Source organism: Thamnophis sirtalis, unplaced genomic scaffold, assembly GCF_051295495.1.
Source record: "Thamnophis sirtalis isolate CommonGarterSnake01/CBP01778 unplaced genomic scaffold, rThaSir2_p1.2 scaffold_2, whole genome shotgun sequence".
Classification (NCBI taxonomy): Eukaryota; Metazoa; Chordata; class Lepidosauria; order Squamata; family Natricidae; genus Thamnophis; species Thamnophis sirtalis.
The window spans coordinates 51,675,739-51,701,593 of NW_028261382.1; the positions used below are offsets into that span (position 1 = coordinate 51,675,739).

The 25,855-nt window shown below is 45.1% G+C and overlaps 1 protein-coding gene across 1 annotated transcript; it reads right to left on the reverse strand.

Annotated features, from left to right (window-relative positions):
• Nucleotides 1-245: 245 nt before the first annotated feature.
• LRRC43 (leucine rich repeat containing 43) lies at nucleotides 246-25,284 on the reverse strand. Its single transcript, XM_087703469.1, has 12 exons — nucleotides 25,198-25,284; nucleotides 23,919-24,200; nucleotides 23,129-23,239; nucleotides 16,764-16,903; nucleotides 15,493-15,731; nucleotides 12,488-12,666; nucleotides 12,207-12,330; nucleotides 8,847-8,986; nucleotides 7,444-7,617; nucleotides 7,103-7,291; nucleotides 2,788-2,890; nucleotides 246-388 (listed from the first exon to the last, which is right to left on the reverse strand). Exons 1-12 carry the CDS (start codon nucleotides 25,282-25,284, stop codon nucleotides 246-248), a joined length of 1,911 nt encoding a protein of 636 aa, XP_087559595.1.
• Between the last annotated feature and the right edge of the window lie 571 nt (nucleotides 25,285-25,855).

Below are 25,855 nucleotides of genomic sequence, written 5' to 3' on the forward strand. Positions count from 1 at the left end.
AAAAATTCGAGTGTTGATTTGAGCAACAGAAAAAGCCTTCTAGTTTCGCTCTTCCACGGTATTCCCCAGCTGTAAAATTGGGTGGGTTTCAATTCCCAGAATTCCCCAGCCGACAGAGACTGGTCTAAAGGAGAACAGAGGAAAATCTGGCCATGCAGACTTCCATTATATCCACTGCAGTATCGGCATCAAAATGTGTCCCCCGAGTCTCTCAAAAGGGAAAGTGGCCTTGCTCTCTTCCAAATCTATTCCGAGGCTTCCAGGACTTTTACGATGGGGGAAGCCGAGTCCCACTTGATGTGCTGCATTTGAAACTCCACCGTCAAAGGCTGGGGCTGGCTGAGTTGCGGATCGGGTCCCTCTGGCGAATCCTTCTTCCGCCCCTTCCCTGCAAAAGAAAAAATCAAGAAATCAATCACTCCCATCAGCCGTTGCAGAGGTCCGTGGCTTGCTCTCTGGACCCGATTGGCCGTCTCGTGCGAAATTTCTTGTGTACAAAACGGTAGCAGTTAGTTAGACTTAGACTTATCTACCGCTTCATAGGGCTTTCAGCCCTCTCTAAGCGGTTTACAGAGTCAGCATATTGCCCCCAACAATCCAATAGATAGATGATAGATAGATGGATGGATGGATGGATGGATGGATGGATGGATGGATGGATGGATGGATGGATGATAGACAGACAGACAGACAGACATATAGAGATAGATAGATGATAGATAGATAGATAGATAGATAGATAGATAGATAGATGATAGATAGATAGATAGATAGATAGATAGATTGCAATAGCAATAGCAGTTCGACTTATATACCGCTTCATAGGGTTTTCAGCCCTCTCTAAGCGGTTTACAGAGTCAGCATATTGCCCCCAACAATCCGATATATAGATAGATAGATGATAGATAGATAGATAGATAGATAGATAGATAGATAGATAGATAGATAGATAGATTGCAATAGCAATAGCAGTTAGACTTATATACCGCTTCATAGGGCTTTCAGCCCTCTCTAAGCGGTTTACAGAGTCAGCATATTGCCCCCAACAACAATCCGGGTCCTCATTTCACCCACCTCGGAAGGATGGAAGGCTGAGTCAACCCTGAGCCGGTGAGATTTGAACAGCCGAACTGCAGAACTGCAGACAGCTGAAGTAGCCTGCAGTGCTGCATTTAACCACTGCGCCACCACGGCCCATCAAAGCATCCTCCAACCGCCTTTCTCGGGCTGGCCGAGGTTCTCTCCAAAGTCAAGGACACTTTGGAGAAGACCAGCAACAGCCTGTTTTTCAACTTGGGGCTGTTTGAAGTTGAGTGGACTTCAGCTCCCAGAATTCCTCAGCCAGCGTGCTGGGAGTTGGGAGTCCTCCAATCACCTTCACGCAGCCAAGGTTCGGAAATATTGGTCGGCAGGATCCCAGAGGTAGGTATAAGAATAGAATAAGAGAGTTGGAAGGGACCTCGGAGGTCTTCTAGTCCAACCCCCTGCCTAGGCAGGAAACCCTACACCACTTCAGACAAATGATTTATCCAAACTTTTCTTAAAAACCTCCAGAGTTGGAGCATTCACAACTTCTGGAGGCCAGTTGTTCCACTGGTTAATTGTTCTAACTGTCAGGAAATTTCTCCTCAATTCTAAGTTGCTTCTCTCCTTGATTAGTTTCCACCCATTGTTTCTTGTTCTGCCTGAAGGAGCTTTGGAGAATAGCTTGGCTCCCTCTTCTTTGGGGCAGCCCCTGAGATATTGGAAGACAGCTATCATGTCTCCCCTAGTCCTTCTTTTCATTAAACCCATTTCCTGCAATTGTTCTTCCTCTGTTTTAGCCTCCAGTCCCCTCATCCTCTTTGTTGCTCTTCTCTGCAATCTTTCTAGAGTTTATACAATACAATACAATAGCAGAGTTGGAAAGGACCTTGGAGGTCTTCTAGTCCAACCCCCTGCCTAGACAGGAAACCCTATACCGTTTCAGACAAATGGCTATCCAACATTTTCTTAAAGACTTCCAGTGTTGGAGCATTCACAACTTCTGGAGGCAACTTCTGTCCCACTGGTTAATTGTTCTCACTGTCAGGAAATTTCTCCTCAATTCTAAGTTGCTTCTCTCCTTGATTAGTTTCCACCCATTGCTTCTTGTTCTGCCTGAAGGAGCTTTGGAGAATAGCTTGACTCCCTCTTCTTTGGGGCAACCCCTGAGATATTGGAAGACTGCTATCATGTCTCCCCTGGTCCTTCTTTTCATTAAACTAGACATACCCAGTTCCTGCAACTGTCAAAGGCTATTCGAGCCAAGGTGGCGCAGTGGTTAAATGCAGCACTGCAGGCTACTTCAGCTGACTGCAGTTCTGCAGTTCGGCTGTTCAAATCTCACCGGCTCAGGGTTGACTCAGCCTTCCATCCTTCCGAGGTGGGTAAAATGAGGACCCGGATTGTTGTTGGGGGCAATATGCTGACTCTGTAAACCGCTTAGAGAGGGCTGAAAGCCCTAGGAAGCGGTATATAAGTCTAACTGCTATTGCTATGGCTACTCAGACCACGTTGCTCAGGGCATGGTGGTTTGCCAATCATTCCTCTCTTTTTTTTTAAAGTTCCTAGTCCATATAATGGCAGCAAAAACTTGTACACCACTGTGGTCTCAAAGATGGAAGGGCAGCACTTTTGAACACACACTCCGTGTTTTAGCATTGGGTGAGAGTCTTACGTTTGCAGTCCATAAGAACGCGTGTCATTCAGACGGTTAAAATACGCTCCCAGCTGCAACTACTCGGGACGCTGAGCTTTCTAGCTTACCTTTGATGGGGGATGGAGTTGGGGGTGGGGGGGTTCTTTTGAAGCTTGTGCTTTCCATCCCAGATTTGGCCTTGGGGTCTTTTTTCGCCCCCTTCTTGCTCTCCTGCAAAGGAGAAGATAAGATTGCTGCATTTCACCGAACGGCAGAAACATTCCTTGTTTTTATGTTATTTTTAGAATGGAATGGAATGGAAATAGAATGGAATTAGAACAAGAATAGAATAGAATAAGAACAGGAATAGAATAATAGAATAGAATAAGAATTAGAATGAATAGAATAAGAACAGGAATAGAATTAGAATAGAATAGAATAAGAACAGGAATAGAATAATAGAATAGAATAAGTATTAGAATGAATAGAATAGAATAAGAATTAGAATGAATAGAATAAGAACAGGAATAGAATTAGAATAGAATAGAATAAGAACAGGAATAGAATTAGAATAGAATAGAATAAGAACAGGAATAGAATAATAGAATAGAATAAGAATTAGAATGAATAGAATAAGAACAGGAATAGAATTAGAATAGAATAGAATAAGAACAGGAATAGAATAATAGAATAGAATAAGAATTAGAATGAATAGAATAGAATAAGAATTAGAATGAATAGAATAAGAACAGGAATAGAATTAGAATAGAATAGAATAAGAACAGGAATAGAATTAGAATAGAATAGAATAAGAACAGGAATAGAATAATAGAATAGAATAAGTATTAGAATGAATAGAATAGAATAAGAATTAGAATGAATAGAATAAGAACAGGAATAGAATTAGAATAGAATAGAATAAGAACAGGAATAGAATTAGAATAGAATAGAATAAGAACAGGAATAGAATAATAGAATAGAATAAGTATTAGAATGAATAGAATAGAATAAGAATTAGAATGAATAGAATAAGAACAGGAATAGAATTAGAATAGAATAGAATAAGAACAGGAATAGAATAATAGAATAGAATAAGTATTAGAATGAATAGAATAGAATAAGAATTAGAATGAATAGAATAAACAGGAATAGAATTAGAATAGAATAGAATAAGAACAGGAATAGAATTAGAATAGAATAGAATAAGAACAGGAATAGAATAATAGAATAGAATAAGTATTAGAATGAATAGAATAGAATAAGAATTAGAATGAATAGAATAAGAACAGGAATAGAATTAGAATGAATAGAATAAGAACAGGAATAGAATTAGAATAGAATAGAATAAGAACAGGAATAGAATAATAGAATAGAATAAGAATTAGAATGAATAGAATAAGAACAGGAATAGAATTAGAATAGAATAGAATAAGAACAGGAATAGAATAATAGAATAGAATAAGTATTAGAATGAATAGAATAGAATAAGAATTAGAATGAATAGAATAAGAACAGGAATAGAATTAGAATAGAATAGAATAAGAACAGGAATAGAATTAGAATAGAATAGAATAAGAACAGGAATAGAATAATAGAATAGAATAAGAATTAGAATGAATAGAATAAGAACAGGAATAGAATTAGAATAGAATAGAATAAGAACAGGAATAGAATAATAGAATAGAATAAGAATTAGAATGAATAGAATAGAATAAGAATTAGAATGAATAGAATAAGAACAGGAATAGAATTAGAATAGAATAGAATAAGAACAGGAATAGAATTAGAATAGAATAGAATAAGAACAGGAATAGAATAATAGAATAGAATAAGTATTAGAATGAATAGAATAGAATAAGAATTAGAATGAATAGAATAAGAACAGGAATAGAATTAGAATAGAATAGAATAAGAACAGGAATAGAATTAGAATAGAATAGAATAAGAACAGGAATAGAATAATAGAATAGAATAAGTATTAGAATGAATAGAATAGAATAAGAATTAGAATGAATAGAATAAGAACAGGAATAGAATTAGAATAGAATAGAATAAGAACAGGAATAGAATAATAGAATAGAATAAGTATTAGAATGAATAGAATAGAATAAGAATTAGAATGAATAGAATAAACAGGAATAGAATTAGAATAGAATAGAATAAGAACAGGAATAGAATTAGAATAGAATAGAATAAGAACAGGAATAGAATAATAGAATAGAATAAGTATTAGAATGAATAGAATAGAATAAGAATTAGAATGAATAGAATAAGAACAGGAATAGAATTAGAATGAATAGAATAAGAACAGGAATAGAATTAGAATAGAATAGAATAAGAACAGGAATAGAATAATAGAATAGAATAAGAATTAGAATGAATAGAATAAGAACAGGAATAGAATTAGAATAGAATAGAATAAGAACAGGAATAGAATAATAGAATAGAATAAGTATTAGAATGAATAGAATAGAATAAGAATTAGAATGAATAGAATAAGAACAGGAATAGAATTAGAATAGAATAGAATAAGAACAGGAATAGAATTAGAATAGAATAGAATAAGAACAGGAATAGAATAATAGAATAGAATAAGTATTAGAATGAATAGAATAGAATAAGAATTAGAATGAATAGAATAAGAACAGGAATAGAATTAGAATAGAATAGAATAAGAACAGGAATAGAATTAGAATAGAATAGAATAAGAACAGGAATAGAATAAGAATAGAATAAGTATTAGAATGAATAGAATAGAATAAGAATTAGAATGAATAGAATAAGAACAGGAATAGAATTAGAATAGAATAGAATAAGAACAGGAATAGAATAATAGAATAGAATAAGTATTAGAATGAATAGAATAGAATAAGAATTAGAATGAATAGAATAAGAACAGGAATAGAATAGAATAGAATAAGAACAGGAATAGAATTAGAATAGAATAGAATAAGAACAGGAATAGAATAATAGAATAGAATAAGTATTAGAATGAATAGAATAGAATAAGAATTAGAATGAATAGAATAAGAACAGGAATAGAATTAGAATGAATAGAATAAGAATAGCAATAGCAATAGCAATAGCAGTAGACTTATATACCGCTTCATAGGCCTTTCAGGCCTCTCTAAGCGGTTTACAGAGAGTCAGCATATTGCCCCCAACAGTCTGGGTCCTCATTTTACCCACCTCGGAAGGATGGAAGGCTGAGTCAACCCTGAGCCGGTGAGATTTGAACCGCTGACCTGCTGATCTAGCAGTAGCCTGCAGTGCTGCATTTAACCACTGCGCCACCTTGGCTCTTGAAGAACAGGAATAGAATTAGAATAGAATAGAATAAGAACAGGAATAGAATAATAGAATAGAATAAGTATTAGAATGAATAGAATAGAATAAGAATTAGAATGAATAGAATAAGAACAGGAATAGAATAGAATAAGAACAGGAATAGAATAATAGAATAGAATAACAATTAGAATGAATAGAATAGAATAACAATTAGAATGAATAGAATAAGAACAGGAATAGAATTAGAATAGAATAAGAGCAGGAATAGGCTAGAATAAGAATAGAATTAGAATTAATAGAATAGAATAGAATAACAGAGTTGGAAGGGACCTTAGAGGTCTTCTATTCCAACCCCCTGCTCAGGCAGGAAACCCTACACCACTTCAGACAAATGGCTACCCTACATCTTCTTAAAAGCTTCCAGTGTTGGAGCATTCACAACTTCTGGAGGCAGGAAGTTCCATTGATTAATTGTTCTGACTGTCAGGAAATTTCTCCTTAGTTCTAAGTTGCTTCTCTCCTTGATTAGTTTCCACCCGTTGCTTCTTGCCCTGCCCTCTGGTGCTTTGGAGAATAACAGAGTTGGAAGGGACCTTGGAGGTCTTCTAGTCCAACCCCCTGCTCAAGCAAGACACCCTGGACCATTTCCGACAAACATTTATCCAGTCCCCCCCTTCTTAAAAATCTCCAGTCATGGAGCGTCCACAAGAGCCGAGGTGGCGCAGTGGTTAGAGTGCAGCACTGCAGGCTACTTCAGCTGACTGCAGTTCTGCAGTTCGGCTGTTCAAATCTCACTGGCTCAAGGTTGACTCAGCCTTCCATCCTTCCAAGGTGGGTAAAATGAGGACCCAGATTGTTGTTGGGGGCGATATGCTGACTCTGTAAACCGCTTAGAGAGGGCTGAAAGCCCTATGAAGCGGTATATAAGTCTAACTGCTATTGCTATTGCAATCTATCTATCTATCTATCTATCTATCTATCTATCTATCTATCTATCTATCAGATTGTTGGGGGCGATATGCTGACTCTGTAAACCGCTTAGAGAGGGCTGAAAGCCCTATGAAGCGGTATATAAGTCTAACTGCTATTGCTATTGCTATCCACACAATTTCCACCCAGGGTTTTTGAAAAGGCAGACGAACCCTCGGCAGATACCTTGTCTTTGGGGGATGGTGGGGTGACGTTCCTCTCGGTTATCTGTACCCCAAAATCGCAGAGAGTCTCCAGCAACGAGGCCCCTGCTAGCAGTTTCTCTAAGTTGACGTGGACGGAGCCCAGGACCTTCACGATGGGGGGGTCTCTTCGGAGCTCTGGGGAAGCGGGTTTCTTCTTCTTCTTCCCACCCTAGTTGGACACAGAAGGGTTTGCCTGCAGGATTCTGCCTTTTTCTACCTCCCACGAACACAACGTGGGTGGATCTCTCTCTTTCTCTCCCTCCACCCTCCAATCTCAGAAGTGACACAAAACACACAACATTCTGCTTCTCACAGCCTTACCTTTCCGGCGTCTTTCTCGGTTTCTTTCCCTTTCCCTTTCTCCTTCCCTTTCTCCTTCCCTTTCTCCTTCCCTTTCTCTGCCTTCCCCGAGTCGGCTTTTCCTTTCTCTCCTTTCCCCTTTCCTTTCTTGCCGCTTTTTTCTTCAGGAGTGTGGATCACCGGCCAGGAGACAACCTGGAAAAACGAGTGTTTTTTTGTTGCTCTGGAAGAAAAGTGAGAGCTGGAGAGGGCAGGGAAAGAAGGGAGGGAGGAAAGGAAAAGAAGGAAGGAAAGGAAGATAAACAAAAGAGGAAAGGAAAAGAAAGGAAGTAGTGGGAGGGGGAGGAAAGGAATAGAAGGAAGGAAAGAAAGAAGGGATAAAAAAGAAGGAGGGAAGAGAAGAGAGGAAAGGAAAGAAAGGGATGGAAAAGGAAGGGGAGAGGAAAGGAAAGAAGAAAGGAAAGGAAAGGAAAATAAAGGAAGGTGGAAAGGAATAGAGGGAAGGAAAGAAAGGGATGGAAAAGGAAGGGGAAGGAAGAGGAGAGAGGAAAGGAAAGAAGGAAGGAAGGAAAGCAAAAGAAAAAAGAAGGAAAGGAATAGAAGGAAGGAAAGAAAGAAGGGATGAAAAAAGGGGAAGGAAGGGAAGACGAAAGGAAAGAAGGAAGGAAGGAAAGAAAAAGGAGGAAAGGAATAGAAGGAAGGGAAAAAAGGGATGGAAAAGGAAGGGGAGAGAGGAAAGGAAAGAAGGAAGGAGGAAAGGAATACAAGGAAGGAAAGAAAGGGATGAAAAAAGAAGGGGAAGGAAGGGGAGAGAGGAAAGGAAAGAAGGAAGGAAGGAAAGGAAAAGAAAAAAGGAAGGAGGAAAGGAATAAAAGGAAGGAAAGAAAGAAGGGATGAAAAAAGAAGGGGCAGGAAGGGGAGAGGAAAGGAAAGAAGGAAGGAAGGAAAGGAAAAGAAGGAAGGAAAGAAAGGGAGGGGAAAAGAAGGGGAAGGAAGGGGAGAGAGGGAAGGAAGGAAAGGAAAAAAGGAAGGAGGAAAGGAATACAAGGAAGGAAGGAAAGAAAGGGATGGAACAAGAAGGGGAAGGAAGGAAGTGGAGGGAGGGAAGAAAGGAAGGAAAAGGATGAAAAAAGAAGGCAAAGGAAGGAAGAAAAAGAAGGGAGGGAGGAAAGGAAAAGAAAAAGGAAAGATTAAAAAAGGGAAAGGAAGTAAGAAGGAAGGAAGGAAAACTTGCAATTGAAGACCAAAATGTCTTTATTGCATCCAAGGAGAAAAAAGTTGGGAAAAGCCGAGTGTAAAAGAAACCCAGGATTGAGCTCTGCTGATCTACTTGATGCCACGACGCACTTAAGGAACGAGACACCCTCACCAGTCCCAGCGGGAGGATTTTCTAAACCAACAGAGCACAACAGAGAGGAGGACACCTTTTCTTCAACAACCGAGACGGTGCTTCCGGCCAGAAGGAACGTCTTGAGCGCCACCAGATCCTCCGTGAGATGCTCTTTTCGATAGTCGCAGTCGATGGTCTCTGCCCAGCCCTTCTTGGCGGTAGAGTGCGTATTTACTAAGTGGGCGAGAAAGGGGGGGGAAACACCCGCCATTTAACAAACAACGGTGACCAACTTTCCATTCCGTCCCCCATCGTTCCCACCGGGTTGCGGAGAGCTTTTGGTAAAATAGCAATAGCAGTTAGACTTATATACCGCTTCATAGGGCTTTCCGCCCTCTCTAAGCGGTTTACAGAGTCAGCATATCGCCCCCAACAATCCAATAGATAGATAGATAGATAGATAGATAGATAGATAGATAGATAGATAGATAGATAGATAGATAGATAGATAGATAGAAAGATAGATAGATAGATAGATAGATAGAAAGATAGATAGATAGATAGATAGATAGATAGATAGATAGATAGATAGATAGATAGATAGATAGATAGATAGCAATAGCAATAGCAATAGCAATAGCAATAGCAGTTAGACTTATATACCGCTTCATAGGGCTTTCCGCCCTCTCTAAGCGGTTTACAGAGTCAGCATATCGCCCCCAACAATCCAATAGATAGATAGATAGATAGATAGATAGATAGATAGATAGATAGATAGATAGATAGAAAGATAGATAGATAGATAGATAGAAAGATAGATAGATAGATAGATAGATAGATAGATAGATAGATAGATAGATAGATAGCAATAGCAATAGCAATAGCAATAGCAATAGCAGTTAGACTTATATACCGCTTCATAGGGCTTTCCGCCCTCTCTAAGCAGTTTACAGAGTCAGCATATCGCCCCCAACAATCCAATAGATAGATAGATAGATAGATAGATAGATAGATAGATAGATAGATAGATAGATAGATAGATAGAAAGAAAGATAGATAGATGATAGATAGATAGATAGATAGATAGATAGAAAGATAGATAGATAGATAGATAGATAGATAGATAGATAGATAGATAGATAGATAGATAGAAAGATAGATAGATAGATAGATAGATAGATGATAGATAGATAGAAAGATAGATAGATAGATAGAAAGATAGATAGATAGATAGATAGATAGATAGATAGATAGCAATAGCAATAGCAATAGCAATAGCAATAGCAGTTAGACTTATATACCGCTTCATAGGGCTTTCCGCCCTCTCTAAGCGGTTTACAGAGTCAGCATATCGCCCCCAACAATCCAATAGATAGATAGATAGATAGATAGATAGATAGATAGATAGATAGATAGATAGATAGATAGATAGATAGAAAGAAAGATAGATAGATAGATAGATAGATAGATAGATAGATAGATAGATAGATAGATAGATAGATAGATAGATAGATAGCAATAGCAATAGCAATAGCAATAGCAATAGCAGTTAGACTTATATACCGCTTCATAGGGCTTTCAGCCCTCTCTAAGTGGTTTACAGAGTCAGCATATCGCCCCCACAGTCTGGGTCCTCATTTCACCCACCTCGGAAGGACGGAAGGCTGAGTCAACCTTTGAGCCGGTGAGATTAGAACCGCTGAACTGCAGATAGCAGTCAGCTGAAGTGGCCTGCAGTACTGCACCCTAACCACTGCGCCACCTCGGCTCTTGAAACATAAATCAAGAGAGTCCAGAGCCGTTCAATGCCTATACATTGTATTCCCAACACTGGAAGCTTTTAAGTAGAGGCTGGATGATTGTCTGAAGCGGTGTAGGGTTTTCTGCCTAGGCAGGGGGTTGGACTAGAAGACCTCCAAGGTCCCTTCTTGGAGAGCTGAAGAGAGCTGAAGCCACAAACCAGGGATTCGTCCCCCTGATCCCCATTCCCCAAATTCTTCAATTATCCAGAAATAGACAGACTGAAAATCTTTCAGTCTTTCTCTGCAAAAGTCAGAAACTGGTTTATCTGTTATAGAAACTCTTTCCAAAAACCCAGAAAGGAAAATATGGGGAAACATTGGCTGCTCTGCATTCCTGCAGCAGGCTTTTTCAGTGGGTTTTTTTAATTTTTAAACTAGCCTTTCCTTCAATTGCGCCAAACTGGTTGGCACTAACAACCTTGCTTTGTTCCCGCGGCCTGGCTTGCTGGCTAAACCTTGCTCATTTTGTGACGGTCAATGGATCGCGTTTTTCAATGACGTTAGTTCTGCGCATGCGCCGAACAGAAAATAAAGATGGTGGCGCCCAGGATATAACCAGTACAGTCAGGTGTCTGGCTGAGTTACTACCAATTCAGCCGAACCGGTAAGAATCCACCTCTGAGTCCAAGAAGCTGGTCCCTCTTTCCTACCTGCTGTGTTTAATCGTACCAAGAAAGTACAATACAATACAATAGCAGAGTTGGAAGGGACCTGGGAGGTCTTCTAGTCCAACCCCCTGCCTAGGCAGGAAACCCTGTACCATTTCAGGCAAATAACTATCCAACATCTTCTTAAAGACTTCCAGTGTTGGTGCATTCACAACTTCTAGAGGCAATTTCTATTCCACTGATTAATTGTTCTCACTGTCAGGAAATTTCTCCTTAGTTCTAAGTTGCTTCTCTCCTTGATTAGTTTCCACCCATTGCTTCTTGTCCTACCCTCAGGTGCTTTGGAGAATAGCTTGACTCCCTCTTCTTTGGGGCAGCCCCTGAGATATTGGAAGGCTGCTATCCTGTCTCCCCTGGTCCTTCTTTTCATTAAACCAGACATCCCCAGTTCCTGCAATCGTTCTTCATATGCTTTAGCCTCCAGTCCCCTAATCCTCTTTGCTGCTCTTCTCTGCACTCTTTCCAGAGTCTCCGCATCTTTTCTACATCGTGGGGACCAAAACTGAATGCAGGATTCCAAGTGTGGCCTTACGAAGTCGTTGTAAATTGGTATTAACCCTTCACGTGATCTTGATTCTATCCCTCAAATACTGGAAGACTGCTATCATGTCTCCCCCAGTCCTTCTTTTCATTAAACTAGACATCCCCAGTTCCTGCAACCGTTCTTCATATGTTTTAGTCTCCAGTCCCCTCATCCTCTTTATTGCTCTTCTCTGCACTCTTTCTAGAGTCTCCACATCTTTTTTACATCGTGGCGACCAAAACTGGATGCAAATATTCCGATTGTGGCCTTATAAAGTGGTATCAACCCTTCACGTGATCTTGATTCTCTCCCTCTGTTGATGCAGCCTAGAACTGTGTTGGCTTTTTTGGCAGCTGCTGCACATGGCTGGCTCCTATTTAAGTGGTTGTCCACTAGGATTCCAAGATCCCTCTCACAGTGACTACTATTACTCACCCCGTGGCTATTGAGGTTTTACTCACCCTGTGGCTCAGGCTGCTGGTCCAACTTGGGTGAAGACTGAGAAGACACGGATTCAACTTTCGCTCCAGCCACCGTCGCTAAGGGCGAGCTCACCGCATCCCTTCCAACCGAGGTGTCCCTGTGCTGGATCAGAAACACACCTATGGTTCCCTCAAAGGCTTCGTCCTGCTTTTTATTTTATTTCTTTAAACCGAGGGCATCCTTCACTTGGTCTGTTTTTAATCATGCACCCCGATATCATTTAGAAACAAGTGACTGAAATATTCCAAATACTCCTTACCTTGCTGGCCGCCTTCCCTTCTTTCTTTTCCCCTTTGGCAAATTCGTACGTCACGTAGTAGCTGTAGGTCACGATTGGGGAATCGGGACTGTTTTCAATGTCCTCTGAGTTAAATGGGTTGGGGACGCCTCGCATTTTGCCAAGAGTGACTATCAGCTGGACGTCCGTCAGCAGGGCCTCTGGAAAAGCAGGAGGGACGGGTGGGGGAACAAAAATCTGAATTTCTCACGGAACATTACCTTAGCTGGAACTTATGGGATATGTGGGCGACAAGGAGAACAGCAGGGACTTAAAATGGGGAAAGTTAAAAGTGAACATGGGTATTGTAATAGATCCCTGAATTTTGTAACGAGAAGATGAGGCTTAGAGACCTAACAATGAGGAAGGAAAGAAAAAAGTTGGGCTGTGAATGACTGTCACCGTGGGGGGGAGGGGGGGTTGTATGTTTAAAATTGTATTTGTATGTTTTACTCTTAAAAAAATGTATAACTAATAAAGTTTACTTTAAAAAAAAAAGATAAAACAAGTCCCAAATCTTATAAAATTGTTCGTCTTCTTGTTCTCTGATTTCAAACGTCAATTTACTCATTTCAGCACATTCCATTGTTTTTCGAATAATTTCCTCCTGCGTTGGTATTTTCTCATTTTTTTCAATTTTTTGCAAATACAATTCTGGCTGCTGCTAAAATATTTACGATCAAATATTTCAAGTCTTTATTATATGTATCTGGTATGATTCCCAATAAAAGAGTCTCTGGTTTAAAGTCAAAAAAAAAAAAAAAAGGAAAAAGAAATCTGAATTTTTCCAAGCTCCAGACAGGAGTCATGATGTAAATTTCTTTAGTTTTGTGGCCCAGCAGTAGCCGTTGGAGGTGCCACCAGACTCCGACAGCGAGGGGCCCTCTGAGTCGGCTCTGGAGGATGTGGAGGACCCTGGACAGGGTTCCGACTCTGAGCAGGGCGCAGAGAGGCTGGTTGGCCACCAGGAGGCGCCTGAGCCTTCGACCAGTGGGGAGGAGACAAGGGAGAGTGAGCCGGAAGCCAGCAGTGAGTTGTTCCTGGATGCACGCCATCGAAGAGCTAATAGGCGTCAGGAACAGTTGAGCAAGTACAGGAGGTAATTGCACTCAGCTGGTGGTCATTAGGCGCCTCTCCGGACTATAAAAGGACTGCTTGTGCACACGCCCCTCTTGCAGAAGTCAACGCATTGACTAAAAGTTGGAGAACTTTTGTAACTAGCTTGGCAGGCTGGATTGCTGCCAAGGTTTGTCTGAGTTGCTGCCAAGATCCTTATCTGTTTGTTATGCTTGGCTTTCAGCCACCAAGGTTTTGGCTTCTTGCTAATAAAGTGCATTCCAGTTAAGTTTGTCTCGGCTTTCATTACTGGACAGAGGAGGGGATCAGAACAGTTTAGCAAACTGGGGAGAGAGATTGGATTTGAATCGATTAGCTGCCTTCCAATATCTCAGGGGCTGCCAGTGGAACTAACTGCCCCCAGAAGTTATGGATACTCCAACACTGGAAGTTTTTAAGAAGAGATTGGACATATTGAGGGGTTTCCTGCCTGAGCAGGGGGTTGGACTAGAAGGCCTCCAAGGTCCCGGACCACTATTCTGTTATCCCATTGCAATTTGATGGTTCCATATTAGGGTTATTTCTGTTACGGTTTTACCTTGATTTAGTGTTTTATCTTCTATACTGTATGTTATATCTTAAGGTACAATCAAGACCAAGGGAGGTGCTAATACCACTCTATAAAGCCCACACCTAGAGTACTGCGTCCAGTTTTGGTCACCACACTATAAAAAAAGATGTTGAGAATCTGGAAAAAAGTGCGGAGAAGAGCAACCAGGATGATGAGGGCCCTGGAGGCTCAAACATACGATGAACGGTTGCAGGAACTGGGCCTGGCTAGTCTAGTGAAGAGAAGGACCAGGGGAGATAGGAGAGCATCTTCCAATATTTGAGGGGCTGCCACAGAGAGGAGTTAGGGGGTCAAACTATTCTCCAAAGCACCCGGAGGCCAGACAAGGAGGAATGGATGGAAACTGACCAAGGAGAGATTCAACCTGGAAATAAGGAGGAATTTCCTGACAATGAGAACAATCAACCCATGGAACAGAAGTTGTGGGAGCTTCATCCCTGGAGGCTTTCAAGAAAAGACTAGACTGCCATCTGTCAGAAATGGTGTAGGGCCTCCTGCTTGGGCAAGGGGTTGGACTAGATGACCTACAAGGTCCCTTCCAACTCTGTTAATCTGAATCTATCTAAGATGATCAAAGGCCTGGAGGCTCAAACATACAATGAACGGTTGCAGGAACTGGGCATGGCTAGTCTAGGGAAGAGAAGGACCAGGGGAGACAGGAGAGCATCTTCCAATATTTGAGGGGCTGCCACAGAGGGGAGGGGGTTCAAGCTATTCCCCAAAGCATCTTTGAAGGCCAGACAAGGAAGAATGGATGGAAACTGACCAAGGAGAGATTCAACCTGGAAATAAGGAGGAATTTCCTGACAGTGAGAACAATCAACCCATGGAACAGAAGTTGTGGGAGCTTCATCCCTGGAGGCTTTCAAGAAGAGACTGGACTGGCATCTGTCAGAAATGGTGTAGGGTCTCCTGCTTGAGCAGGGGGCTGGATTAGATGATCTCTGAGGTCCCTTCCAACCGTTCTTTCTTTATTTCTTTCTCTTTCTTTCCTTTTTCTTTTCCTTCCTTCCTTCCAACAGCTTGCCTTCAGAGGGTGTGGGAGCTTCATCCCTGGAGGCTTTCAAGAAGAGACTGGACTGCCATTGGTCTAAAATGGTGTAGGATCTCCTCTGCTTGAGTGTGGGGGGGGGTTGGACTAGATGACCTCCAGGGGTCCCTTCCAACTCAGTTAATCTGTTATCTGCTTATGAAAGGAATCCTGAGGAGCTTTAACCAAGAAGTCAAGTTGTTTCTGGCTCCTCTTTCGACAAGCAGAACGGAGGGATTGAGGCCTGGGGGGTGGGGGAGGAAGTCTCACCTGGGAAGTTGGACAGGCTGAGGAAATTGTGCCTCTCCTCCGGGGTGATGATGACGTCGTCGAAGACGGAGATGTGGGGCAGGCTGTCGATGGCGAAACCTCGGTAACACGGCAGGAGGGCGAAGGGGTTCCCCTGCAGGATGAGGATCCGGAGGGTTTTCAAGGTGGAGAGAGTGGAAAGGAGGCTCTGCAGGTTGGTGAAGTTGTTGTAGCTCAAGTCCAGGGAGACGAGGTTGGGCCTACGGAGGAGAACAAGGCTCAGGTGCAACAGAGCTCCCCGTGAAAGGGAATATCGGCAGCTCAGCGTTGGAAGGAGGGCTCCTCGGTGGTTTTCTTGCAGACGTTTCACTCGCTAGCCAGGTGACGATATCGCTGCAGCACTGATGAGGTTACTTAACATGGGTAATGAGATGTCTGCAAGAAAACCGCCCAGTGGTGAGGAGAGCACCAAGGACTCCTCAAAACTCCCCGAAGGAGAGTTTGGGCTAAAGAAACTCTCCTTTGTTCTCATCTCAAACCCTCTGAATGTTTATGGCTTGGAGAAAACTAAGAGGCCATTATTTTCACCCTCAATTTCTGGAACAAAGCAGGAGAGCCTCATCTCCTCTTCACCCCCAAATGCCTGAAGGGGCGCTTCAAGCTGGAGGGGAGACACCCCTCGGACTCCCCCATCGTGATCTGAGAGGGTGTCAGGCCTGCAGCCCTCTTTTCTTTGGGGTCTTTGGCCTGCTACACTTTCTATTATTCTACGATGCGTTTTTCCATGGTGGGAAAATGGGAAGGGGGATTGTACGGCGTTAGATGTGATGGAGCCATAACGACATTCTTTCTAGAAAGCCAAGGTCATCCTTTTGTCTCTGCACCTGGCCGGAACTGGATGGGTGGAAGCTGCCAGCGTGGCAGTGGGAAATTGGACCATGTGATGGGCTTGTGGGTGGGGGGGGGGGGAGATCTTGAACTTTCAACTGGGTGGGGAAAACCCGGGACGCTTTCAGATTCGGGTTTTCCCAGATGTGCCAACCTGGCTCTCCTAATAAATTGGAACTTTGAGGAATGCTTTGCCTTGGACTCTGATTTAATTTTGGATGCTATTTGGGACCCTGATATGGGGTCTCTTTGCTCTCTCCATCCCGTGTGAAACCTCCCTCCCCTGCTCTCCTTCCTCCAGGGCGACTGGGAGGACTGGATCTAAGGGGAAAAGCCCTTTTTTTAAAAAAAAGGGGGGGTGAAATCTCTTTGCCCTGCCTGCAACCGACTCCCTTCCTGCTCACCAGAAAACAGATGCCAGGTATTGTTCTTCGGAGGAGCCGAGCTGGCAGTTGTGGGAGAGACCCAGATGCTGAAGTTTGGCTGGTGGAGATGTGCACAGCTCCTTTAAACTCTGCACTTCATTGCCACAAAGCTCCAGGACCTGATGGAGGGAGGGAGGGATCACGGAAGGGATGGGAGGGAGGGAGGAGAAGTAAACGAAGGTATGAGTAGCAATAGCAAAAGCAATTATATACCGCTTCTCAATGCTTTTACAGCCCTCTCTAAGCGGTTTATAGAGTCAGCCTTTTGCCCCCCCCCCAAACAATCTGGGTCCTCATTTGATCCACCTCGGAAGGTGGGAAGGCTGAGTCAACCTTGAGCTGGTGAGATTCGAACTGCCAAATTGGAGGCAGTCGGCAGAGTTAGCCTGCAATGCTGCATTCTAACCACTGTGCAGGCAGGCAGGCAGGCAGGCAGGCAGGCAGGCAGGCAGGCAGGCAGGCAGGAAGGAAGGAAGGAAGGAAGGAAGGAAGGAAGGAAGGAAGGAAGGAAGGAAGGAAGGAAGGAAGGAAGGTGGCAGGCTAACCAAGGTAGGCCTCAAGCCTGAACCAAACTAGGGTTTCATGATATTAAGCTTTAACTGTTCATATAGAAATTGCAAGGTTTGCTTTTAGGACATAGTGCGGGTAGACACGGGTTAGAAGGAAGTCTGTACACGAAATATGCTGAGGCAAAACATCTATTTTAGCCCATCTGCTAGCTTGGCTGTTAATCTGTTTGGTAGACACATATTGTTAGTTCCTCAAAATACGAGCTATGCATGTCCGTTAGCTGACCCATGTATTATGACATCCTGTAGACATACTTTCTGTAACTCAAGGGCAAATCTTGAGGGGTGTTTCCAAAACTAACAGATGGCTTTAGCTATAAGGAAGTTCCTGAATGTCACTCAGTGTTCAGGCCATTTATTCTTTGCTATGAACCTGCGCAAATAAACTATTCCTTCTCTGAAGAGCTGGCTTGTGTGTCCCGTCTTTTGTGCAACAGAAGGAAGGAAGGCAATAGCCCTTAGACTTATATACCGCTTCACAGTGCTTTCCACTGTGTACAAGTGGCAATAGCAAAAGCACTTGGACTTATATACCGCTTCTCAATATTTTTACAGCCCTCTCTAAGCGGTTTACAGAATCAGCCTCTTGCAAAACCCCAACAATCTGGCTCCTCATTTGATCCACCTCGGAAGGAGGGATGGAAGGCTGAGTCAACCTTGAGCTGGTCAGGATCGAACTGCTGGCAGCCGGCAGTCAGCAGAATTAGCCTGCAATGCTGCATTCTAACCACTGCGCCACCGCAGCTGTCGTCCCCGCAGTCAAATGATCCAAATTCAGAGGCTTGGCAACTGGCATGGACTTATGACGGTTGCAAAATCCCAGAGTCAACCTTCCCAGCTGGCTTCCGACAAGCAAAGCCAGTGAGGGAAGCCAGATTCGCTTAATGGCTGCTTGATTCACTTAACAACTGCCATGACTCACTCAACAACTGCGGCAACAACAACAACAACGAAAGGATTGTAAAATGAGGCCCGAACTCGCTTAACAACCTAAATTTTCTCAGCAAGAGGAATTGACTAAGGGTGCCAACTGCAGCGCTGTTTTCTTTAATGACCGCTGCAAAAAAAATCTACCCGTATTTAGGACCATCTGAGTTATGACCATGACGGGCAGGCTTCATTACAGTTGAAATGTAGTATGCGTCAGGCCTGCGGCCATATTTCTTTTGGATCTTTGGCCTGCCACACTTTCTATTATTCTACGATGCCTTTTTTTCTATTGTGGGAAAAATGGGAGGGTGGATTGTACGGAGTTAGATGATAGGTAGCCATAACAACATTCTTTCTAGAAAACCAAGGTCATCCTTTGTTCTCTGCACCGCTGCGTCTGACCGGAACTGGATGGGTGGAAGCTGCCAGTGTGGCAGTGGATGATTGGACCATGAGATGGACTTGTGGGTGTGTGGGGGGGCAAGATCTTGAACTTTTAACTGGGTGGGGAAAACCGGGAAGCTTTCAGATTCAGCTTTTCCCAGATGTGCCAACGTGGCTCTCTTCATCAATTGGGACTTTGAGGAATCTTTTGCCTTGGACTCTGATTTAATTTCGGATGCTGTTTGGAAACCTGACAGTACGTTCAACCACAAGATAAGACGCACGCCAGCCAGCGATAAAAGCCATTTTATCTCCTTTCTCGCTATCTTACCACATGCCCAAATATGGCGAGGTGCCAGAGGGGAGACTCCCAATGGCTGTTTCATTCCTCTGGACTCCGTAAACGTTTTCTTATCATTTTCCACGCATGAGAGAAAAGAGATTTATCCCTCGAAGATCTTGCGAGGGTTTTTTTCACCTGTTTCCCCCGGAGAGGAATGAATCAGGCAAAATTCTCTTTTAATACCTTCCCACTCACCCACCCACAAAAGTTGGGATTTTTTTTTAATCTTATTTATTTGACATTGCATCTCACCTTTATCACACTTTTTTGGTCATGGGGGTGTGTGTAATTTTTTCCCCTGTGCAACTAATTTCAATTTCAATTTATTGAAATTTGTATGCCGCCCACTCCCATTGGGACTCTGGGCGGCTTACAGGCATAATAAAAGAAACATTTAAAATTAAAATACAATATTAAAATTCCACAACATCCAATCTGTCAGAGAGGGGCTGGATATCGATCAACAGCCCCAGGCCTGCCGGAACAGCCAGGTCTTAGTGGCTTTACGGAAGGCCGGGAGAGTGGGAAGGGTCCGGATCTCTACGGGTAGATCGTTCCACAGGGCCGGTGCAGCTACAGAGAAGGCCCTCCCCTGGGGAGGTGCCAACCGGCATTGTCCGGTCGACGGCACCCGGAGGAGGCCCAATCTGTGCAATCTTGTTGGTCGTTGGGAGGTAAGTGGCAGGAGGCGGTCTCTCAGGTAGCCAGGTCCTATATCATGTAGGGCTTTAAAAGTAACGACTAGCACCTTGAAGCACGTCCGGAGACCAATAGGGAGCCAGTGCAGCTCACGGAATATGGGTGTAACATGGATGTATCTAGGTACACCCAATATCGCTTGCGTGGCCGCATTCTGGACCAACTGTAGTCTCCGAACACTCTTCAGGGGCAGCCCCATGTAGAGCGCGTTACAGTAATCCAGTCTTGAGGTGACGAGGGCGTGAGTGACCATTCAAAGGGCCTCCCGGTCCAGATAGGGCCGCAACAGGTGCACCAGGCGAACCTGGGCAAAGGACCCCCTGGTCACACCTGACAAGTGGTGTTCTAATGTCAGCTGTGGATCCAGGAGGACACCCAAATTTCACCCCCCCAGGCTAAGAGGTGGAATATCTGGACTATGCTTGGGAGGGAGCATCAATAGCCACTCGGTCTTGTCTGAGGGGCGTACTGTTTGACCCCCCCAGCCTGAGAGATGGAAAACTTGGCCAATTAGTGGGAGGGAAACACACCAGCCACTCGGTCTTATCCGATTGAGTGCAAGCTTGTTCGCTCCCATCCAGACCCTGACAGCCTCCAGGCACTGGCACATTACTTCCATTGCTTCGCTGAGTTGGCACGGGGCGGACAGATACAATTATCAAAGCAGTACCAAAGCAGTTTCTGTGCCGTAACTAAGGATTACGTGGGGTGTGCGAGCAAGGATAAGAATTTTATTTCTGATTTATTTGTTATTAAACGGATGTGCCTGACCATCTCACTCTCACGATTATCTAGGTCCCTTTCAGTCAGGATTTAGGCCTGGCTACAGCACGGAAACCGCCTTGGTCGCACTGACCGATGATCTCTGGAGAGCCAGGGATGGGGGTCATGCCTCCGTCCTAGTGCTCCTTGACCTCTCAGCGGCCTTCGATACCATCGACCATGGTATCCTTCTGCGACGACTGCGGGAGGTGGGGGTGGGAGGCACCGTTCTATGGTGGTTCTGCTCCTACCTCTCGGACAGGTCGCAGTCGGTGTTGGTCGGAGGACAGAGATCGACCCCTAGGCCCCTGAATTATGGGGTGCCGCAGGGTTCGGTCCTGTCCCCCCTCCTGTTTAATATCTACATGAAGCTGCTGGGTGAGATCATTCGACGGCACGGGATAAAATACCATCAGTATGTGGACGATACACAGCTGTATCTGTCCGCCCCGTGCCAACTCAGTGAAGCGGTTGACGTGATGTGTCAGTGCCTCGAGGCTGTTAGGGTCTGGATGGGGGTTAACAAGTTTGCACTCAATCGGATAAGACCGAGTGGCTGGTGTGTTTCCCTCCCACTAATTGGCCAAGTTTTCCATCTCTCAGGCTGGGGGGTCAAACAGTACGCCCCTCAGACAGGCTTTGCAATTTGGGAGTCCTCCTGGACCCACAGCTGACTTTTGAACACCACTTGTCGGCTGTGACCAGGGGGGCATTTGCCCAGGTTCGCCTGGTGCACCAGTTGCGTCCCTACCTGAACCCGGAGGCCCTCACAACAGTCACTCGTGCCCTTGTGACCTCAAGACTGGACTACTGCAATGTGCTCTACATGGGACTGCTCTTGAAGAGCATTCGGAGACTTCAGCTTGTCCAGAATGCAGCCGCGCGAGCGATCGTGGGTGCACCTCGATACACCCACGTTACACCTATCCTCCGCGAGCTGCACTGGCTGCCTATTGGTCTCTGGATACGCTTCAAGGCGCTAGTCGTCACTTATAAAGCCCTTCATGGTATTGGACCTGGGTACTTGAGAGACTGCCTGCTGCCAATTACCTCCACTAGACCGATTAGATCCCACAGATTAGGCCTCCTCCGGGTTCCATCCACTGGCCAATGCCGACTGGCGACCACCTGGAGGAGAGCCTTCTCTGTGGCTGCTCCAGCCCTCTGGAACAAGCTCCCCGTGGAGATTCGGACCCTCACCACCCTCCAGGCTTTCCGCAAAGCCTTAAAAACCTGGCTGTTCCGACAGGCCTGGGGCTGATGAGTTCCTGTCCCCGCTCGAATGGTGTGTCTGTTGAGTTGTTTTTTAAATTGTGGTATTGTTTGTCTATGTCTTTTTCCCCCCCTATTTGTACTCCCTATCCCCCCCCCCCTTGACTTGGGTTGTGAGCCGCCCTGAGTCCCTTCTGGGAAAAGGGCGGCATAGAAATATAATAAATTCAATTCAATTCAATTCTGCAAGAGCGAGCCCCAGCGGCTTAAATCTGCTTATGATATGAACTCCTGATATAGATCTAATCTATCTCCACCACCACCCACCCATAGAAAATTCCGATGCTCTGATAGACCTCGGCTTACCAGCCAAATTTTCCGCCATTTAAGCGAGTTGCGCCTCATTTGACGAACATTTTTTTGCCGTAGGTAGAAAAATCACTGCAATTGTTAAGTGAATGGGGAGTTCCTTAAATGAATTGAATTTTGCTTTGTTCAGATGCCGGCGGGGAAGGTTACGAAAGGGGAATCACGTAACTCAAGGACCCTACAACAGTCATAAGTACATGCCAGTTGCAAGTCACTTTCTTCAATGCTGTTGGAGTTTCCAAAGGTCACTAAGTGAGAGGTCATAAGTTGAGGGCTATCTAATTTAAATGATTCCCTTGGTTCTTTAGAGCAGGGGTCTCCAACCTTGGCAACTTTAAGACCTGTGGACTTCAACTCCCAGAGTTCCTCAGCCAGCAAAGCTGGCTGAGGAATTCTGGGAGTTGAAGTCCACAAGTCTTAAAGTTGCCAAGATTGGCTCTCCAACTTTGGCCCCTTTAAGACATGCTGAGGAATTCTGGGAGTTGAAGTCCACCAGTCTTAAAGTTGCCAAGATTGGCTCTCCAACTTTGGCCCCTTTAAGACATGCTGAGGAATTCTGGGAGTTGAAGTCCACAAGTCTTAAAGTTGCCAAGATTGGCTCTCCAACTTTGGCCCCTTTAAGACATGCTGAGGAATTCTGGGAGTTGAAGTCCACAAGTCTTAAAGTTGCCAAGATTGGCTCTCCAACTTTGGCCCCTTTAAGACATGCTGAGGAATTCTGGGAGTTGAAGTCCACAAGTCTTAAAGGGGCCAAGGTTGGCTCTCCAACTTTGGCCCCTTTAAGACATGCTGAGGAATTCTGGGAGTTGAAGTCCACCAGTCTTAAAGGGGCCAAGGTTGGCTCTCCAACCTTGGCCCCTTTAAGACATGCTGAGGAATTCTGGGAGTTGAAGTCCACCAGTCTTAAAGGGGCCAAGGTTGGAGACCACTGTTTTAGAGGAGAAGGTCATTGTGCCAATATAAATGGTGAATGGCGAAGGATTGGCCTTGTGCTCTCTCCACTAGGAATCACAGCCCACATGCCCTGATTGATAAAAACAATACCAAGGAATTTCCCCTCCCGCCTTTCGATTTACCTTCAGGCCCGACGGGAGATTAGCAGCTGGGATGGTGCTGATGTGGTTTGCCGTCAAGATCAGCTCTTCCAAATTGGGGAATTTTAACAAGCCCACATCGATTTCGGTCACCTGAAAAGGGGAGTCAAGAGAATGTGCCCTGGGACCCCCAGAGGTCACTCAGATGAGTCATATTCCCACAAACAGAATAGCTTCCCAACCCAAGCTATGTGAGGTTGGCGGTCCAGGGGTGACGAGATCGAATCTAACCCAAATCTAACTGGCCTTTCTCTCATTTGGCAAGCCTGCGCACATCCTTCCCAGCCATCAAACCAGCATTCGATGTGGGCTGCTGGCACATTAAAAGTACAGGTTCCCCCTCGCACATAGGTGCTAGTTGTTCCTGACTCTAGGGGGCAGTGCTCATCTCCGTTTCAAAGCCGAAAAGCCAGCGCTTTCCGAAGACATCTCCGTGGTCATGTGGCCGGCATGACTCAACGCCGAAGGCGCACAGAACGTTGTTCCCTTCCCACCAAAGGTGGCTCCTATTTTTCTACTTGCATTTTTTACCTGCTTTCGAACTGCTAGGTTGGCAGAAGCTGGGACGAGTCACGGGAGCTCACTCCGTTACGCGGCGCTAGGGATTCGAACCGCCGAACTGCCGGCCTTTCTGATCGACAAGCTCGGTGTCTTAGCCCCTGAGCCACCGTGTCCCCTGTTACATTAGTAACATGGCCCATTTGACCCATTTTAAAGAAGGGGAACATTAATCCCAAAGGTTTTGAGGGGGGGGGTCAGCCCTCCTACTCACCCCTTTGTTCACTATCCGGAGAGACCTGAAGTAGGAGCAGACGAAGCTGGATCGGACGATTTGGGGGTGCAGCACGGCCAGCTCTCGCAGCTGCTGCTCGGGGGGGCTGCAGTCGGGGGGCAAGGCCCAGGGGGAGTCTGGGCAACGCAGGAAATCCGTCAGGGCTTCCACAGTCTCTTCGTTGGGCGACTGGAGGCCATCGCGTCGGAGGAGAGTGACCGGTCGCGGGGCACGTAGGCCATAGAATTGGGGACGCCGGGGAGGCGGGAACCGGGATTTGTTCTGCGGAGGGGAGGCAGAGAAGGAGAGACGCCATTGAAGGGCATAGCAAGGAGGACGCCAAGAGGGGCTGCAGATGGTGGGCCTCTCCCCCGTCTCCCTCTTGGCACAAACACTAAAAGCAAGGATGAAATCCAGCAGGTTCTGAGTAGTTCGGAGAACCAGCAAATGCCACCTCTGGCTGGCCCCGCCCCATCTATTCTCTGCCTCCTCCCGAGTCCCAGCTGATTGGGAGGGAATGGGGATTTTGCAGGAACCTTCCCCCGCCACGCCCACCAAGCCACGCCCACAGGCAGGGGTGAAATCCAGCAGGTTCTGGAGAACCATTAGCGGAAATTGTGAGTAGTTCGGAGAACCGGCAAATGCCACCTCTGGCTGGCCCTGCCCCCATCTATTCTCTGCCTCCTCCCGAGTCCCAGCTGATTGGGAGGGAATGGTGATTTTGCAGTATCCTTCCCCTGCCACGCCCACCAAGCCACGCCCACCAAGCCACGCCCACAGAACCGGTAGTTTAAAAAATGTGAATTTCACCCCCTGGCTAAAAGGGTCTCTCATCAGCCTGGTTAACCGTGATTTTGAGCAATAAGCCATAGTTAGCCAAGCTTTGGCCCGAAGCCTCAAAGGGCTTGGCTGTGGATGATGGGGCAGCGAGGTCTCCGGTGCCCCTCGGGATAGAACGCTTGATCGAATAGAATCCTTGAGGGGCCAAGTGGGACCGGACAGCCAAGGAATTGGTCTCCGCGGCAGACGCGCTCCGTGCCCGTGGAAGCAATAATCATAAAACCATCACGAGTGACCGATCATGATCGCAAAATCCTAAAAGGCCGTCTTTACGAACCGTAAGATGCCAAGTGAAAGCAATCCACGTCGACCGTAAGATATAAACGATGAAGCAGGTAAGGAAATAGGGAACAGGGAAGGAGGATCGCAGATAACAGGGGCCCCAGACCCCCCCAGCTTTCTCCCTGGGGGAGGGGTGCCCTCCAGGCTGCCCCCTTACCCAGCTCCCCACCCCGCAAGGAAACTGCTTCAGGCACAGCGTGCGCAGGTGGTCCCAGAAAGCAGCCGAGGCACTCAGCCGCTCCATGGCACGCGGCTGCAGGACCAGGCAGCGTCTTCGGTTGCTAGGATACGGGATCTGGTTGCCAGGGCCGCCCGGCGACGCCAAGGGAGGGGGAGTTTGCTGGCTCTTAAAGGGGGCACGGCGAGGGGGTCCAGGGCGGGGGTCTCTCTCCCTATGCAAGCAGCTCTTCTCGGTGTCAGCCTGCAGGTGGATTAATCTGTGTTATAAACACCCACAATCCGTGCCAACTTGACCCAACTTGGTTCAGAGACTTCAGCATCCACCATCCAGCACCGAGTTGGCAGGAGAGCTTGCTAGAAAAATGTAAACCAGCCGTTGCTGTACTTCCAGCGGATAGATTTTATGTTTTGGTTTCAATAACATTGTTTTGTTGTGTTCTTCAATTGCAAAAGTTTCTGGAAATGACTCGAGACCGGGGTGGGGGTGGGGGAAATCTGTCTGATGTCCATCTCAAGGATCCCTTCTCCCTCTCTAAGTGTGAAGTGGGCCAAAAAATAAAAAATATCTGGTACAATAAAATTGTGGAGTTTGGAGGCAGACAAATTCAGTTTAAATAATAATGATCTTAATTGTG

Excerpts from the sequence above, each read along its gene's own strand:
- LRRC43 (XM_087703469.1), bottom strand. The coding sequence starts at position 25,284 with ATGGAGCGGCTGAGTGCCTCGGCTGCTTTCTGGGACCACCTGCGCACG. Across the intron at positions 16,904-23,128 it reads ATCTCCCGTCGGGCCTGAAG|GTCCTGGAGCTTTGTGGCAA; the intron begins GTAAATCGAAAG and ends TCCCTCCATCAG. Across the intron at positions 389-2,787 it reads AACTCCATCCCCCATCAAAG|GGAAGGGGCGGAAGAAGGAT; the intron begins GTAAGCTAGAAA and ends TTTCTTTTGCAG.